The sequence below is a fragment of the Bison bison genome, unplaced genomic scaffold (assembly GCF_000754665.1).
Source record: "Bison bison bison isolate TAMUID 2011002044 unplaced genomic scaffold, Bison_UMD1.0 scf7180017861046, whole genome shotgun sequence".
Lineage (NCBI taxonomy): Eukaryota > Metazoa > Chordata > Mammalia > Artiodactyla > Bovidae > Bison > Bison bison.
Genome location: NW_011491618.1, coordinates 1,754,064 through 1,770,643, shown reverse-complemented (window position 1 = coordinate 1,770,643; position 16,580 = coordinate 1,754,064). Strand labels below are relative to the sequence as shown.

The 16,580-nt window shown below is 52.0% G+C and overlaps 2 protein-coding genes across 3 annotated transcripts in view; one reads left to right on the top strand and one right to left on the bottom strand.

Moving 5' to 3' along the window:
* Positions 1 to 7: 7 nt before the first annotated feature.
* On the top strand, positions 8 to 2,642 carry HIGD1B (HIG1 hypoxia inducible domain family, member 1B). 2 transcript variants are annotated; one of them, XM_010832426.1, is made up of 4 exons: positions 8 to 116; positions 936 to 1,086; positions 1,717 to 1,851; positions 2,501 to 2,641. In XM_010832426.1, exons 2-4 carry the CDS (start codon positions 987 to 989, stop codon positions 2,563 to 2,565), a joined length of 300 nt encoding a protein of 99 aa, XP_010830728.1. In that variant the 5' UTR covers positions 8 to 116; positions 936 to 986; the 3' UTR covers positions 2,566 to 2,641. The 2 variants fall into 2 exon arrangements, with proteins under 2 accessions (XP_010830728.1, XP_010830729.1); XM_010832427.1 differs by having other exon boundaries at positions 28 to 116; positions 885 to 1,086; positions 2,501 to 2,642.
* A 367-nt stretch (positions 2,643 to 3,009) lies between these two features.
* Positions 3,010 to 16,580, bottom strand: part of EFTUD2 (elongation factor Tu GTP binding domain containing 2) — a 37,340-nt gene continuing 23,769 nt past the window's right edge. Inside the window, exons 12-28 of the mRNA XM_010832425.1 lie at positions 14,859 to 14,922; positions 14,386 to 14,476; positions 12,878 to 13,013; positions 11,596 to 11,723; positions 10,645 to 10,838; positions 9,354 to 9,465; positions 8,594 to 8,734; positions 8,005 to 8,106; positions 6,972 to 7,054; positions 6,239 to 6,325; positions 5,889 to 6,015; positions 5,596 to 5,683; positions 4,862 to 4,980; positions 4,672 to 4,766; positions 4,073 to 4,226; positions 3,808 to 3,915; positions 3,010 to 3,475 (exon numbers count right to left, since the gene is read on the bottom strand). Of these exons, the coding sequence (XP_010830727.1) occupies positions 3,380 to 3,475; positions 3,808 to 3,915; positions 4,073 to 4,226; positions 4,672 to 4,766; positions 4,862 to 4,980; positions 5,596 to 5,683; positions 5,889 to 6,015; positions 6,239 to 6,325; positions 6,972 to 7,054; positions 8,005 to 8,106; positions 8,594 to 8,734; positions 9,354 to 9,465; positions 10,645 to 10,838; positions 11,596 to 11,723; positions 12,878 to 13,013; positions 14,386 to 14,476; positions 14,859 to 14,922 (1,925 nt within the window). The 3' untranslated portion in view covers positions 3,010 to 3,379. The remainder of the gene's footprint in view (positions 3,476 to 3,807; positions 3,916 to 4,072; positions 4,227 to 4,671; positions 4,767 to 4,861; positions 4,981 to 5,595; positions 5,684 to 5,888; positions 6,016 to 6,238; positions 6,326 to 6,971; positions 7,055 to 8,004; positions 8,107 to 8,593; positions 8,735 to 9,353; positions 9,466 to 10,644; positions 10,839 to 11,595; positions 11,724 to 12,877; positions 13,014 to 14,385; positions 14,477 to 14,858; positions 14,923 to 16,580) is intronic.

Here is a 16,580-nt window from a genome sequence, read left to right as displayed (position 1 = left end):
ACTGTGTCCCTGCCCCCATAGTGGCAGCTCCATCATCAGCTCTTGGCCAGTTCAAAACAGCAGACGCTGAGCCTTAGCCAGACTGCTCGCACTCCACTTTCTAGCCATCTCCTAGGGTAAGCACCGGCATGCTGAGGACCTGTGGGGCCAGTAGTCCTTGCTTCTCCAGGAGGAGAGAGGCAACTAGGGATAAGAAGTTGCCTCAAGCAGGGACTTTTGTCTTGGGGTTAGACTTAGGAGGAGCCCAGCAGGCAGAATCCCCAGTCTGGGGCTCCATCTAGTTTGTGATAAGAGCATTTAGAGGGGTTTACAAGTAGAGCAGTAAGGGTCCCCAGGACAGGGAGGCAGGGGGTTGGCACCTGAAAAGAACCCGGCAAGAGATGGACCTGCAAGAGACAGAGAATAGCTCAGGGACCTGAATTTGTTCCATTAATGTTCAAAATCTGCATGAAACTATACACAAGTCCACGTCTAATTATTTCAATCTCTGGCTCTGGTGGTTTGGTCACCTTTGCTGTAACACCAGGATGGCTCTGGCTGCCCAGGGCCAGGTCTTCCTCTGCACCTCCCTTGGGAACAACCATCACAGACTCAAGGCCCGTGGGGGGACCCAAGGATAAAGGCCTGTTCCTCCCACCCTCATCTGAGGATTTTTCCAGCTGCTTTTCTTGGCCCAAGGATCATATCCATAGGGACGCAGATGGTAGAGGGGGAGGCAGAGAAAACAGTGAAACTGGAATGAGCTGGGGAAAGAGGCAGATGTTGAGGAAGAGATGGGAGAAATGGCACCAGTAGTCCAGCCATCTGAGACAGGACAGCCGGAGCAAGTAGTGGCTATGTCAGGCACGTTAAGAGGTCTCAACAGGCAACTTCCTCCTTCCCAGCCCAGACCAACGAGAACTGGAGTTCTTACTGTTGCGGGTGCCTCCTTCTAGGACTGGGCTGAAGCCTAGGAGCCCCAGCTGCTAACATCTGGGTGTAGAATCATGTCTGCTAACAGAGGCTGGTGGGCGCCACCCGAGGGCGAGGACAGTGTGTCTGAGAAGCTCCTGAGGAAGACGAGGGAGTCTCCGCTGGTGCCTATAGGTGAGTGGGAAAGGGAGGAACGGGGGGCGAGGAGGGGGCCTTCTCTTGGAGCACACGTGTCTCCTGGTCCTTTCAAAGAATGAAGCCTTGAACGCGAGTGGTGCTGCCCACTGCCTAATCGACAGCTAGAAGGGAGTGAAGCAAGAGCAAGGTGACACATCTGACAATAGAAGAGGCAGTCTGGGGGTGCAGGTGGCAGCCAACCAAGCGCACGGGATGCCGACAGGGTCAAGATGGGCAGGGGCAGTCTGGGGCCCCCTCGGGCTCCCTTGCCCCGAGGCCCTGGGAGGGGAAGAGAACAGCTATGGGGGCTGGCAGTGGTTGGAGAAGAGCTCAGGGAGGTGGGAGAGTCATGCTGATGGGCTACTTGTACAGGGAGGTGGGGGGGAGGGGCAGTTATTGGAAGGAGGCGGTCACTTTGAAAAAATCATTGAGAACAGTTCAGTGTTCTAATGACAGTCCCTACTCCACCAACCACTCCCCAGTCCCCTCAGGTGCCCCCCGCCCCAAAGCAGCAGCAGGAAGGCAGCTGGTCATCCAGACGCCCAGTCGGCCTAGTGAGTGTCTCTCTTCAGGAGAGCGGTGTGCTTGGTGACTGAAGCCCAAGCATCACATTCTCTGCCTCTGTAGGCTTGGGAGGCTGCCTGCTGGTGGCAGCATACCGGATCTACCGGCTGAAGGCTCGGGGTTCCACCAAGATGTCCATACACCTGATTCACACCCGAGTGGCAGCACAGGCCTGTGCTGTGGGCGCGATCATGTTGGGTGAGTGGCTGGTGGGGTCGGGAGAGAATGTGGGCAAAACTGACAAGGCAAAATCTGGCTGTAAGCCCTACGAGGCAAAATCTGGCTGTGAGCCCTGACGGTTACAGGACATGAGTTCAGCCCCTGTTCCCTAAACCAGGCTCCACAGCAAGGCCTTGGTGAAACCCTCATAAGGAGACATTTTCTGGGTTCCTGTTTATTCTCCCGTGTTCAGGGGAAGGTACACAGTCTGTTTCATGAGTCTGTCCTGAGGTGAGAGAACACACAGCCGTTTCTCTTCCTCTCTGGATCAGAAGGCAGACTGCTACGTACTTGCCGTGTGACAGTGGCCAAGTCCCTTTCTCTCAGACTCTGTTTCCCCGTGTGCAATATGGCAATAACCATCGGGGTCCGCCTCTCTCCCTCCCTGCTGTGAGGTTGCTCAGACAACATACGTGCAAGAGCTTTGTCAACTGTCACATGGCTTGTCTCCCCAGGCTGTGCAGCCAAGTGTTTGTAGCAGCTGTTGAGACCTGGGGCGGACAGAGGAGCAGGGAGGTGGACTCTGGAGGGAACGGCTAGTGTCCGTGCCCCCCCAGACGCCCGGGAGAGCCAGGGGATGGGTGGAGGGGGCGATGTCATGGGGCGCTTTCCCTTCTCCCTCACACAGGCGCTGTGTACACGATGTACCGAGACTACATCAAGAAAACCGCGCAGGATACCAGGGAGAAGTAGGAGTCCTACAGGCCCAGGGCGGTCAGACCTTGTCAGTCAATCCTGGGTGTGCACCTAATAAAGGAGTTTGAGGCAACTCACCCGTCTCTTTTTCACACAGTGGACAGCAGAGCGAGGGAAGGCTCTGGTCCCCAACTCCAGGGCAAGGACAATCTTCGGGGGCAGAGGACACCTCTGACCCCAGAGACCCAACCACTCCCCAGCCCTCTCAGGTGCCACCCACAGGAATGGGAGCGGGGGCGGGAAAGAGGCCTCAGTGCTCATGGGAACATTGAGTGGAGAGGCAAGCGCTCCTCTCTGGGGACCAGGCAGGAAGAAGGCTGCAGCTGGGAGCAGAGACAGGGAGGCCTCGTGGGAGATGACAGAGACCCAGAACCCAAGTGCCAGGACGAGCCTGAAGGGAAGAGGGTGGAGCAGCGGGGATGAAAGGAACGGACCAAGGCAGAGGTCAGAATGTTCTGTTCACTTATAAAACATGTCTACAGTCAAACTTTTACTAAAAAAAAAAATTTCACGTAAATCCTGAAAGACAGGGCCCGTTGGGCTTCAACACTTCCAGCCCCTTCTCCTTCCTGGACCCTGAGCTCCTCTCTGTTCTCTGGGAATGGAGCCAGGCTGAGGCCATAGGAGGAACCAGGAGGCTGAATGCTCCTCCCTCTGGGCTGGAGGCTTGGGGGCTCCAGGATTGTTGAGGACGGCCACAGCAGCCCCAGACATGCTCTGACCACGTGGAGTCTGAGTCCCACCAGGGCCCAGCTTCAAGTCCAGGGTGTGGCCCAGAGCGGGGAGTGGGAGCTGCCATGACGCCTGGCGCTCACATGGGGTAGTTGAGCACCACATCCTGCTTGGCGAGCTCCAGCAACATAGGATCATCGAAGAACTTGCTGATGCTCACATCCTCACTCAGGCCCTGCAAAGACAGGGCAGATGCAAAAATGAGTCCTGAGTGACTGCGCTGTGCTTGAGTGGAGGGGCGGGCGGGGGGTGGGGCATGTGTCAGCTGAGCTATTTCGGGAGTCCTGCCATTAGGGTATCGTCACAGAGGAGGAGACGGCTCTCCCTTCCCAGGCATGTGGGCCCAGGCCTGGGTGCCTGAAGCCTGGGAAGACCACGTCTCCCCATGCTGTGCAGTAAAATGCTGTCTTTGGGAGGAGGGTCCAAAAGCAAGAAACGAAGAGTGATCTAGCTCCTGGCAAGACCACCTGGGCGTGGAGGGACAGCCATGGGCCTGAGGACACATACCTTTCTACGACGGGTTTTGATCATGAATTCTCGGGCCAGGTGGGGAGCTGGCTGTGGCTCCAAGGGGCGGATGACAATGCTCTTGTCCAGAGGGTCACCGGGTACAATCTGAAAGGCAAAGTGGTTTCAGAGCTGCCAGGCTGAGAAGCAAGATGCTTCTCTAGGATGCTGGCAATCCCTCTGGAGGCCTGGAGGTGGGCAGGTTAGAGGGGAAGGCCTTGCAGAGGTGGGAGACTGCAGTGGCCAGCCTGCACCATCTTCTTACCTGCCAGTGGTGGAAGACAGACAAGGAAAAGGCCTGGCCCTGCGTGTGAGTTCGCAGATCAGTCTCAAAGCCGAAAGAGTCGATGGCTGGAATGAAAGCTTTGATGGTGTACAGAGGAGAGCCTGGGATGGGTGCATCCTGAGTCACGTGTCCCCTGAGACAGAAAAATAAAGGCTGAATTCCTACCCCTGTGGAGGCCAAAAGCAGAGAAGCAATGTACCCCCGACTGTTGACCATCAGAGAAAAGAATAACTGCAAGTGCCCCACAGAGGGCGGGAGCGACTCGGGCTCTTCCCACAGCTCCCCGTGGACGTCAAAGGGGCAGCGGCCTGTGGGCAAGAGTGGAAGACTGACAGGGCAAGGCCCTGCAGACCCTCCCACTGCTGACCGACTTCCCCCAGGAGCGCTCTGAGGAGGGGTCCGAGGAGACACCTGAAACTACGATGTGTAGCAAGGCTGGGGATGCCACATTCCTTTCCTGCTTCCTTCTGTAAACCTAGGCCTCAGGAACGGTGGGTGTGGGGAAGCCAGTCTCTCTGAGTTCCTTCTCACTGGAACTCAAGCTCGCCGCCCCCTTCCTTAGGTGCCTGGTGGCTTACCTGCGCCTGGCCAGGACCGTGTAGACAGCAGAGACACAATCTGCGGGGGCCTGGACCTCGACGAAGTAGTAGGGCTCCATCAGACGAGGGGTGGCCTGCAGCAGAGCGGGAAGACAGGGCTCCTCAGCTTGGGCAGAGCTGGGGGACAGCAGTCTCGAGGGCCCCCATCAGAACAGCCCCGCTCGCTCACCATGAGGAAGGCTGAGTAGACGACTCTCCGGGCTGTGGGGATGATCTGGCCCCCGCCCCGGTGCAAGGGCTCCTGGGCAACCACTGCATCCAGGATCTTAAACTTGACATTCCGAATCACTGAAAAGGAAAAGGGGGGGCGGCCCAGGGAGTGGGTCTGGTGCTAGTCAAGGGCGCAGGGGCCGAGCAGCAAGGAGCCTCTTGCGGCACCAAAGCTGTCTTGTAGCCACAAGGGATGTGGTACAGAATCAGCCTGCAGGTGTGTATTCTAACAGCGTATATGGAGGTCAGAGGGTAGGCGGACGTTTGCAGTGTTGGTCTCAGGACACACTCAGACCACATAAAGTGTCTTGAGAAGTTTGTGTTTCTTTTCCAGATATTTGATTATTTTTGGATGTAGAGTAAATTTTAGGAATTGCACATTTGTCCCCAGAGTTCAGTCCTGCTCCATAAACCACTTCAATCCCATCCTCCTGATATCCGTCTTCAAACACATTCCAGGAATGAAGAGCAAATGTCCACCTAGACGTGACTTCCATTTCTAGGATGTACCAAGCCGTACCACCAGGACGGGGAAGGAGACGAGAGGAAGCTGGCCCAGGACACCGGACAGCCATGTGGGCCCCAAGTTGTGTCTCCTTCCACGTCCCAAAGATGAGCCCACCTGGACTATACACCCAGATGCAAGGACCCCAGAGTACCGGGCAGAGAAGGCAGAGGCGCTGGTCAACTTACACTCATCACAGAGGGGCCCCTCCCTGGTTCCCCACTGGAAACCTTGAACGATGCTGTCCTTCACTGAGCCGAGAAGAGCCTTGTCCACCTGTACAGAAAGGAAGGGCCCCTTAGCAGTGACCCTCGCCACAGCTAGAGTTTATAGTCGGGAGAAGGTCGGCACACTAGTAAAAGGATCCTCTTCTTCACCGGAAGACACACAGTACTTCCAGGAAGAGAAGAATGCTTTGGAGTTTCTGCCACTCAAGAGCTAATAAGCAAGGGCCACATGGTCCCCACCAGTCCTGCGGTACCTCCGAGGGCAGGGTATCGTCCACCAGGATGTTGGGGCCAGTGGCATCCGGGCCGAAAGCCCAGATGGAACGGGCAGCCAGCAGATCCCAGTCATACTTGGTCTGAAAGAACTCTCCCAGCTTCTTCCTGGAGAGGGAGGGAGGGGAATGATGATGTCAGACAGTCTGGGATGGCCACTTCCCAGGCCACAGATCCTGCCTTTCTGGGCAACAGTGCCCTCAGCTACCCACACTCTGCCCGGGACAACTGCGAAAGGGGGAGGCAAAAGCACTTCCCAGAGAGGGGGTGTGCCGCGTCAGAAGCTCATCAGGTGTGCTGTCTGGCCCAGGAATCGGAACCACGCTCTCACCTGTTCCACGTGATCTGGACCACCTCGTTCTCTATGTCCTCTGCAAGGCCCTTCTCCAGAGGCTCGGCGATCATGGTGATTTTGTTCCTGGTCAGAAAGGAAACAGGTAATGAGGAGGGTCAGCAGGACTAGCAAGAGGGTGGTTCCCAAGAAGAGGATGACAGAAGGAGGAACGAAGGCAGTGACATCAGGGAAAGCCACGGGGGCAGAGCAGAGCAGAAAGGGCTTGTCTTCTTTCATTTGAATCCATCACTTTTTAAAAAAAGTAAGGCTTGGGGAGAAATGTTCTTTTTTAAAGCTTTAAGCAGTATTAGTATATTAACCAGTCAAACAGCAGAGTTGCTGCTAGGGGAGATTTTAAGATAGTCACATTACACAGAGAGGAGAAGTGGCCATTAAGACACTCACCCTGGGAGTAACTAAGGCAAAGAATTCCACAGCATTGTGAACAAAGGCAAAAGGGATGTGAGGGCTGGGATAAAACTCAGGTACTAGAAGCACCCTCATCTCGAGACTCAGGGTCTCTATTTTCACAGTGCTTGTGGCTAGGGTGGGCTTGGGGGGAGTCCCAGGATCACTAGGACCCCTGGCGTTCTTCTACTTTTATTTTTGGCTGTGCTGCGTGGCATCTGGGATCTCAGTTCCCCGCCCAGGGATTGAACCTGCACACCCTGCCATGGAAGTATGGAGTCCTAACCACGAGACCGCCAGGGAAGTGGCCTCTGCAACTTACTTCTTATTGGGAGTTTCGGCGAAACACTTGAGGGACGACGTTTCCACCACCGTCTCACAGAATGTGACAACAGGGTCAGCCACCTGAGACACAGCATACACTGTCAGGCGAGGTGTCACTTTCTCGGAAGGACAACCTCCTGCCACAGGGGACCGCGAGGTTCCCCTGATACTATCTCTGTGAGAACCCGTCCTGATCAGAATTAGTGACAAGCACTGCAGCAGGCTCGGGCTAAAAGTCTGTACCTTTGAGGAGAAGCCTGGAAAACTGAGCGTAGTGCACAATTTATGTTCCTGAGCCAAGAGCAAGTGGAGGATCAAACAAGGGCCTTAGTTAAGAGTCCCTCAAAGTATCTTTCAACACCCGTATAGCTGTCCCACCACCATTCACTGACACCTGTGGGTCTGTCAGCACTGGCTCGAGAGACTGGTGAGCGCCCATTCCATCTTCAGCGACCCCTGGCCGCATGGCTCCTCCTGGAAGCTCCCACATGACCCCCTATCGGGACACCCGGTGTCTTTCAGAGCACCAGTCTTGGCTAAGACCGGGCACTTGAGGGCACTCACTCCCAAACCCCACAGCCTTGGAGACAATGTGTCCACTGGGAGACCAAAGCTGTGCGACAGGCAGTTTAATTTAGAGGCTGTACTAAGGTTTCACAGGGAATCCAGAAGAGCCAGTCCCTGCTCCCTCCTTGAAACCATACATGCTGAGCCCTGATCAGCACAGATGGGTTAGTCATACAACTATTTTCTTCACGAAAGACCAAGAATAGCTCAGGCTTGGGAGCCTTGGTTTTGAATGCAGACATTGAGAATAACATCCCCCAAAGAGGGCAAACCAGATCTCAAATCCTTCCCATGCCGGGAGCAACAGTTCTTGCTTTTTCCAAGCAGACCACCTCCTGTACTGCACCCCTCTCCCCTTGGACCTTCCCAGGGAATCAAGGGTTTGGTTGCTTGAACAATCAGCCTGAAGCTGTGAGCCAAGCTCCTGGCCAAGCAGGCTCTCAAGACAGCAGCAGCTGCTTCACCTTGATGTCGATCTCCGAGTACATCTTCCGCAAATCGTGCATCACGCAGTCCAGGTAGAGCTCTCCAGTGCCCAGGATCACATGCTCGCCAGACTCTTCCACCTGAAAACACGATAGCCCTGGGGGTCACAGGCTGGACTCTCCCGTGCCAGCCACAGCAGACAGAGACGGAAACAAGGCTAGAAACTGGGAGGAGGTGCCGAGCCCACTATCGGAAAAGCCACTACCGTGCTGGTTCCATTCCCTTTGGGAAGGATTAGTGGGGAGCAGGGACCTACAAGTCAGTCCTCAAGACACCTGGGCCACCGAGCACAGCGATACTGGGTGTGACGTCATGGACTGAATTCTCATCACAGCCATTTAGGAAGAAAATATTGTGTCCGTGGATATAGGCTAACCCTTTAGCCCTGGCCAACTCCTCTGAAAGGTATGTTGGCAGGCTCAGGATGACTCACTCTTCCGTGTGTATCTTCCGGAAAATCAATTCAAAGTGTGCTTTCTAGGCATCAGAGTTGCCTGATTATTGCAAAGCAGCGGTGGCACCAGCTGGGCTCATGGGGCGCGGCAGCGGCTGTGGCCTTGGGCATACCTTGGTGGTGAGGGACGGGTAGCTCTTGTTGACCTTGCGCAGGCCGTCCAGCATCTTGGGCAGCTCAGAGGGATTGACTGGCTCCACGGCAATCTTGATAACAGATGTGGTGTTGAACTTCAAGGGCCGGAAGATCTGAGCCTGAGACCCAAAATACAGCAGAGCCGTGAGGACACCTAGCCTGAGCAGCTGCAGACGGTGCAGAGGTCAGGGGGAAGCTGAGGGCCTGCTCGGGGAGGACTATCCCCCCCACTGGGAGCCAGGGCGCTGCTTGGAGGCAACCTGCAGGGCCACGTCTTCCCATGTATGCTGGCAGAACAAAAAGAAGACTTAGAATAAAAAGAGCCCCTCCAGGACTTCCCTGGTGGTCCAGCAGTTAAGAATCCACCTTGCAATGAAGGGGACAGGAGATCGACCCCACATGTCACAGGGCAACTAAGCCCATGCGCCACAACAGAAGATCCTGCATGACACAAGAATCCTGCATGCTGCAACTACGATCTGATGCAGCCAAATAAATAAATATTAAAAAAAAAGAGAGAGAGAAAGAGTGCCCCTCCTAATTCCTAGGAGCTGAGTCCAAGGAGAATCCAGGGGGATTGGATCTAGAAGGTGGAGCCCATGCTGAGGCCCAGCAGCAGGAAGCAGCAGTGACTCCAGTTCATGCTCCCCTGAGTTCTGCTGCCTGTTGCTCATGTGTGCTGGGCTCCCTGTGATCCTCCAGCTTAAGCCAACCCAGTTGCCTTTTCAGAAACTCTACCTCCTCGTTGCCTCGGGGTTCGGTTATGGTTGCTGTCTTCACAATTGGTTGATCGACACCTTCGATCAGGACCCAGTTGCCAGCAGGAACACGGTTCACTTCGATGTGGTACCTGGAACAGTGTCCAGTAAGTGGCAATGAAACTTGGGAGCAGGGTGTTCATTCCAGAAAACCTAACTGAGCACCAGCTCTGTGCCAGAAACTGAGCCAGGAGCAGGGTCAGAAAAAAAAAAAAAAGCTAGATACATTCTACCAGGGGAGGGATGCAATTAAACAATCATATGGCCACACATATGTGTGGTTACAAACTGAAGGTGCCATGAAAAAAAAAACTCAATGTACTTCATGAGCACAACACAGGCAAATCCAATTCAAGCTGGATGTGTGCAGTAAGCAAACCAGTGCCTCAGAGGTGGAATGTTAGGAGTTGTCAAAAGCACCACAGAACATACTGCAACTCTCCCGCTGTTCAGTCATAAAGTCGTGTCTGACTCTTTGAGACTCCATGAACTGCAGCACTGCAGTCCTTCACTATCTCCTGGAGTTTGCTCAAACTCATGTCCACTGAGTCAGTGATGCCACCCAACCATCTCATCCTCTGTCACCCCCTAACTCTTTAATTTTCTAATTCTTCTAACTCTTTAATCCTCTAGAGAATGGGGTACATCTGGAGGGGGTGGGGGAAAGGGCTGTTGGCAAGATGCAGCAGCCACCCTAGGAACAGGCCAGGCTAGGTTCTGCTTTCTAGCTAAAATGCCAAGCTGATGAACTGACGAGCAGCCCCCTGGTCCAAGCGAAGTTTAATTCTGCAGATTGGGATGCTCCAAGGGATTCAGCAAAGTTGTCTCTCTTGGTCAAAGAATAGCCAGTGGAGGCTGGGAAATAACATCTTTTGGGGAAGAGACATGCAGGTTACGATTTAAAGAACACAGAAGAAGAACGGAGGGCTTGAGATAATTAAACACAGAAATCCTGCTACAGGAGTTCATTCAAAGCATCCCAAAGGCAAAGGCAGGTCTCCCGGCATCAATCCTGGCATCAGTCTTGGCATCAATCCCAACAGTAGCTGCCCTGTGACCCCAGCAACCTCAGTCAGTAAGAGCTAGAAGTCAACACATCTGCTGAGGGAGGGTCACCTTAACCCCATCACAGGCAGCCAGCAGCTTCTGTGTGTCCAAGGAGGACCACCCCTCCACCACTTCCAGCTTGCCGGGGCAGTCCCAGTGTAGAGGCCCAGGCAGTCCCAGTGTAGAGGCCCAGGCATGTATCTAGGGGCTCTGGATGGTAGTACCTGGCCACGGAGATCCAAAGGCGGCCCACGGTGCATATTTGGGAGTCTTCCTCATCCTCCAGGGTGTAGTTCTCCCCCAGTACCTTCACAGGCTGCCCAGCATGGATGGTGCCACTTAGCACTCGGCCAAAGGCATGAAACTGAACCCCATCATCTGTGCTGTACATCTTGGTCGTGTGGCACATCAGGGGACCCTGGAGGTGGGGACAGTGTCACCTCAACTACACACACTCTGGATAAGTTCCACCGTCTCCCCTTCCCTTGTCAGCAATGACCTGAGCTCCATGAAGAAGCAGCCCAGACTGAGAAGACAACGTGGTGATCTCCTGAAAAAATTCTAACCAAGGCCTACCCCCAGCTGAGTTAAGACGTGTCACAGGCATAGAAAAAAAAACCCTCTTCCTTTTTCCTGTGGGGGATGAGGTCACTGGGGAAGAGAAGCAGGTTTAGGATGGCAAATGGACACTGTCAACTCGCAAGACTACCACATTAACTGGTCCCAAATTTCTTCAAAGAAGAAACTCGTAATTCTCAACTGGCTGTAATGTTTATGCCAAGAAACTAGAGAATGCCTGAGGAATGACTGGGAAAGATTGTTTTAAAAGCCAGGACCAGTGAGATTAGTTACCATTTGTTGAATCTTTCCTATCTGTCATGTACCATGCTAAACACAACCACAACCCTTTCTTAAATCTTACTTACTTCTCATAACTTCCACACACAAATTATTATCACTTTATACACAAAACTCTCAGACTCAGAAAACCTGAACAACGTTCCCAAGATCACATCACCAGGCGTGGTAACATTGGGCTCTGAATTCAGTCATTCTGACTATGCCCAGGGGCAGGGCCATGCAGGGATGGAGAAGGGATTACTCCTTCAACTGAAAACACAGAGTCCCACAAAGCAGGGATGGAAATCAGAGAACCGGGGGGCCATGTTCCTTACGTCGGGGTCACAGTCACTCATGGCCTCGCCAAGGTCAGAGTCCACACCACCGGTATAGGGGTGCTCGATTTTAGGCTTGGCGCCCACCTTTGGAGACGGGATATGCTGCACACACATGTCCACAAAGCCTGCGGAGGGAGAAGAGATGGCCATTAGTATGAACTCTCACAGGGAAAGGGAGTGGGGACTTCTGATCCACTCACGATGGTCAGAAAACTAACAGTGAGAGACTGATTTTCAGCTCTAAAAGCTATGGTTCTATGATTCTGGGCAGACAAGATACCCTGTTTCCTGGGCGCATGCTGCTAAAGGATCTGGAGTCACATGGATGCCAGGAAGAGCAAGAAGCAGGTCTAAGTGGCTCCTTGGAACTGAACTGACAAAAACTTGGAAATATCCGTATCAGTCCATGACCTTCAGTGAATAGGCACTTACTGAACTCTTACACGAATTGGTACCTCATCTCTTCTTTATAGATCTACTTAGGACAATCTCCGAACTGACTCTTCCCTCCGGGAAACACTGCACATGTTTCTGTTCAAATAGCTATTTTCTTTTTCTAACAGCCAATAAGCCACACAAGAGAACCTCCATTAGCACCTTGGGGTGCTAGCATGTCCGCTTTTAGTTGGGATCTCCTTTGTTGGATGGATGGCCAGCCAAAATGAACCATTAAAATTATGCACTTCGGGGGATTCAGAAACCTAATTCCCAACAGACTTAGAACCAAGCGATTGCTGAGAGAGCCCTGCGCCATCACCATTTTTGCCTATGATTTTACGGATGAGAAATCAGTCCCAGAAGGATTGAGTGGCTGACCTGGGATGACCCCATGGGACTGGGCCAGAGGAAGATCAAGACTCAGGTCATCTCCCAGCCAGTCTAGTCCTTGTTCTACTACAGCACCTGCCTCCTGGGTAACTAAAATACCAGAAAGAGGAGCTCAGGGGAAAGAGAGGTCTGAGTCTGTAACTCGTCTCCCAAGTCCTAGTTGGGGGCTTTCCCCACCATTTCATGACACCTACAAGTCTACCTTCCCAACTGCCCTCTGGCAAAAATACCACAACTTCAGAATCTGCTTCTCCATTCCCTTTTACTTGCATGCTCCTCCTGGAAGGGGAATTTAATTGCTTTTGTTTTCCCAAGATAGAATTCCTGGTACCATCCACTAAGTAAAGCAGCTCAGAAAAAAAACCCCAGGTGACCGGTATCCTGACTGAGGGTTAAAGAAGAGTTCCCAAGATACACGTGGAGGAGATGGTGATGACGACGAGCTTCTTACCTGTGAACTCGCCAAAGAATTTTTTGCAAACCAGCCTGAGCAGGGGGCGGATGTTCAGCTTCAGCTCCTCCTTGGTCAGGTGGATGCCAAGCTCATCCAGGGTCCTCGGGAGGCTGGTGTCCACATCACCCACGACCTGTGATGGCATCAGACACCACGTCAGCTTGGGTGACCCAGAGGACAAGGGAGGACAAAAGGGCAATAGGAAGGGTCACTGCACTGCGTTCTCTTCTACACGGAGAGCTCTGGGCAAGGATACCAATTTGGTTTCAAGGACATCTTTGGTACAAGCTCCATTAAATGCCCACGCCAGCCAATAAACCTGGCTCTCTCAGGCAGACCAGTGTCAGTGCTGCCCTCTGGTGCCTGAGAAGCAGCATCTCATCCCACTCGGGGAATCCATACCCTTCCTTCCCTATTAAGAGACTTCTTAGATTTAGAGGATCACTGCAATGGAAGGAACCAAAAAAGGTCACCTAGCAGTCTATCGGCTGTCAGGATGGGGCCAGGCTAAATCATCCCCAGCAGACTCGAGGTCTCTGTGCAGACAGGCGCTATAAATTTCTTTTATTAATCCACTCTAGTCTGACACAAGATACGAAGTACTTTCCAGCACTAATAAATTGAATCGTGTTGTTTTGCCTCGTTGCTATGTTTGCACTGTTTTGTCAGCTGGAATGGCCCCACACATTTTGTTTACGTGTGTGTGTGTTCACTGTGCACAGTGCTTATTAAACACCTGCATAGACACATAACACAGTTATAAAGTTAATTGTCTTGGGAGAAAAGGTCTGCATGAAAAATTCCTCTCCAACATTACTGCCCTTTTAGTTCTGCCTCTCAGAGAGCACAAATTCATACAAATGCAACATTATATTCTTTTCTTTGGAGCATCACATGCGTTTAGCTGCATCCTTGCCACCATCTGATGCCTGCCTTTCAATCTGACAAACATCACATACATACATGCCCAAAACAGTCATTAAATTCAAGCTCATATAATCATTCATCTAATGGCTATAAAATACTTCATTTTATGGGATGTACCAAAATTCTTTCATCAGATTCTCCCTGATGAACACTTATCACCAGCTTTTTTCCCCTTTTCCTAATGTTATAACGCTATAACGTATGTATACATCTTAATACACATATATATTTTATGTATGTATAAAAATAAGAACTGGAGGACTCTGAGAAACAATTATATCTGTAAGGCAAAGCCCTGTAACTGAAACTATTATTTTTCAAGTGTCACATTCTTTGGAATAGTCAAAATTTTTGTACATTTCTCTAGGCTGTGCCTTTTCTATCTTCCTCCTTTACTCTGATCTCAACAGCACTTAAAAAGACTGGAGTGTTCAAGATCCAGAAGATTGACTAACTGTCCTCACACTGAGTAATACAAAACTAAGCAGGCTCAGGGCCAGGGAGAAGTCCAAGGTCACCAGCTTTCCCACCTTGTGCTTAGAAGGGCAGACCTGAGCCAGGGGACCCGACATACTCACCTGGGCGAGGATCTTATAGAGGGGCTCCAAGATAAACTCCACAAAACTCCTCTGGGAGCTGCTGGTTGGGGCCTTTTTGGTGAACTTCCGCCTAAAGAGATCAAGAGTTACGGGAGATCTGGGAGGGAGAAGGCAGTGTCACCAACCCCAAGGGTGTACTTTCTAAGTTCTGCATCTGAGCAAAGCCAAGCCAAAAGGAAAGAATGTGTGTGGTCATCAAACCTCCAAACAGGGACACCTGAGAGGGCATGGGTCACGACCCTTTTGCACATCTGGGCTGAGCTGTGGGGACCTCAAGGGAAACGCCTCAAACCCTGTTGAAGCACACGAAGCCGGCTCACTTAGAGGCGACAAGATGGTAGCTCATGTTTAATCAAGAAGTGGGTTTTCACGGCCAGAACTCATTCTCTGTTTTCACTTACTGGGAGGATGGATCATGCCTCCAGAGAGTCCACTTCCCACACTCTACTTACGTCTTAGGGTTGAAGTAGATGTCACCCCAGAGTCTTTTAGCGAACTCCTGGTAGTTAATGTCACCTGTAAGAAAAGCCATATGATGATAATCTACCTAGCAAAGTACTGTTTGAATTCTGTTTCATGTGCCACCAGTGGTTTCCAGCTGAGGAATTCTAGCACCTTCCTCTCCAAGGTCCAGACATTCACTTCCATCCAGGCAGGCAGGTAAAGATACTGAAGCACAAGGGACAGGACTGACCCGAAGCTGACAAGGTGATGCTGAAGCCAAAATGAGCACCCAGGTAGCTCCATCTCCAGGCAGCTTATGACTGAACTACGGACAAAGGTACAGTTTATATTCTTTCCTTTAATGGAACAGGCTCAACTGCCTAAATTCTATCCTCTGTCTGCACCTAAACTTGTCCCTTCTGCAGTGATGCTTACAATTCCTTCCTGATCCGTGGAAGCTCTGCTGCTGGCGTGGGCAACCTTCCAGCAGCTGCACCACGCCAAAGCTCCAACTAGCCCTCCACACTCTGGAACCCGGCACTCTGGAGAGAAGATGCCAAGGCCCGCCCTTGTGTCATTTTTTTAGTTTGACTGCAACTGCTAATCCTCACCAGACTGAACCAAGCCACTGTGGCTTTTATGTTTCTTTTAAAGAAAATTTTATTGGACTTGTTTATCCCACAAGACCTTAAAAAATTAACAGGAAATATATGGTTTATCCCTCTATATTCCTACCTAACCTAATCTTTATGTGTGTTTAGTCACTCAGTCGTGACCGACTCTGCAACCCCATGGACTACAGCCCTGCCAGGCTCCTCATGGGAATTCTCCAGGCAAGAATACCAGAGTGGGTTGCCATGCCCTCCTCCAGGGGATCTTCCCAACCCAGGGATGGAACCCAGGTCCCCGGCATTGCAGGCAGATTCTTTACTGTCTGAACCAGCAGGGAACCCCAGAAAGAGAAGCAAGAATAAGAATAAGAAATGACATTGTGGCTTTTAAAATTCAAGATCTTCTAAGTCCAGAGCTCGTTGACCATATTTTCCTTTCTTTCCCACGTTATTAGTTACTGAAACTCTTCCTCTCCCGTGAACCACTGTGTCTTTTACATGCCTCCCACTCCTGCACTTAACACACACTATACTATCATCCCTGGACTGAGCTGTGTAGGCAAAGAACCAGGCCCAGTGTGTGCCAGAAGTTAAATAAACACTGATACAAAGAAAGTGCAAACATCTCTGATCGACCCCTACCCCCACCCTCAATCTCATGGTCAACATCAAGCCAATATTGCCAATCCTCTATCTGATAGTGGTGAAAATGTGTAAAGAGATGTCCCTTTCTTCTCTGGCCAAAGATAGGCCAGCCCTCCACACACCACTCCACCCCAATCTTTATTAGCTCCGAATTCCCTATAGGATAAAGTCTAAACTCCTTAACCCCGCATTCCAAGCTCTCTCCATGTGCTCCAAACCCAAGCTGCCAGGCCTGCTTGAATGCCTCTCCTTGATGAAGAATCCACTGTTCCTGAACAGCTGCTCCTGCATCCTTGCCTCCTCTTCCAGCCCAGGGAGTCCGGAACCCCTGGCTCCTTACTCTCTACCATCCAAGCCCCCTCTCCTTTAGCCTTCTCAGACCCCTGGGCCTTTGGAGCTGAATTCCCTCAACCCCACCCGGCTACGGCGGCCACCAGCATTCTGCCCACACCACCTTCCTGTTGTTCATCACTG

Coding starts and splice junctions, on each gene's coding strand:
- HIGD1B (XM_010832427.1), top strand. CDS start 987: ATGTCTGCTAACAGAGGCTGGTGGGCGCCACCCGAGGGCGAGGACAGT. Junction 1,087..1,716: donor GTCTCCGCTGGTGCCTATAG/GTGAGTGGGAAA, acceptor CTGCCTCTGTAG/GCTTGGGAGGCTGCCTGCTG. Junction 1,852..2,500: donor TGTGGGCGCGATCATGTTGG/GTGAGTGGCTGG, acceptor TCCCTCACACAG/GCGCTGTGTACACGATGTAC.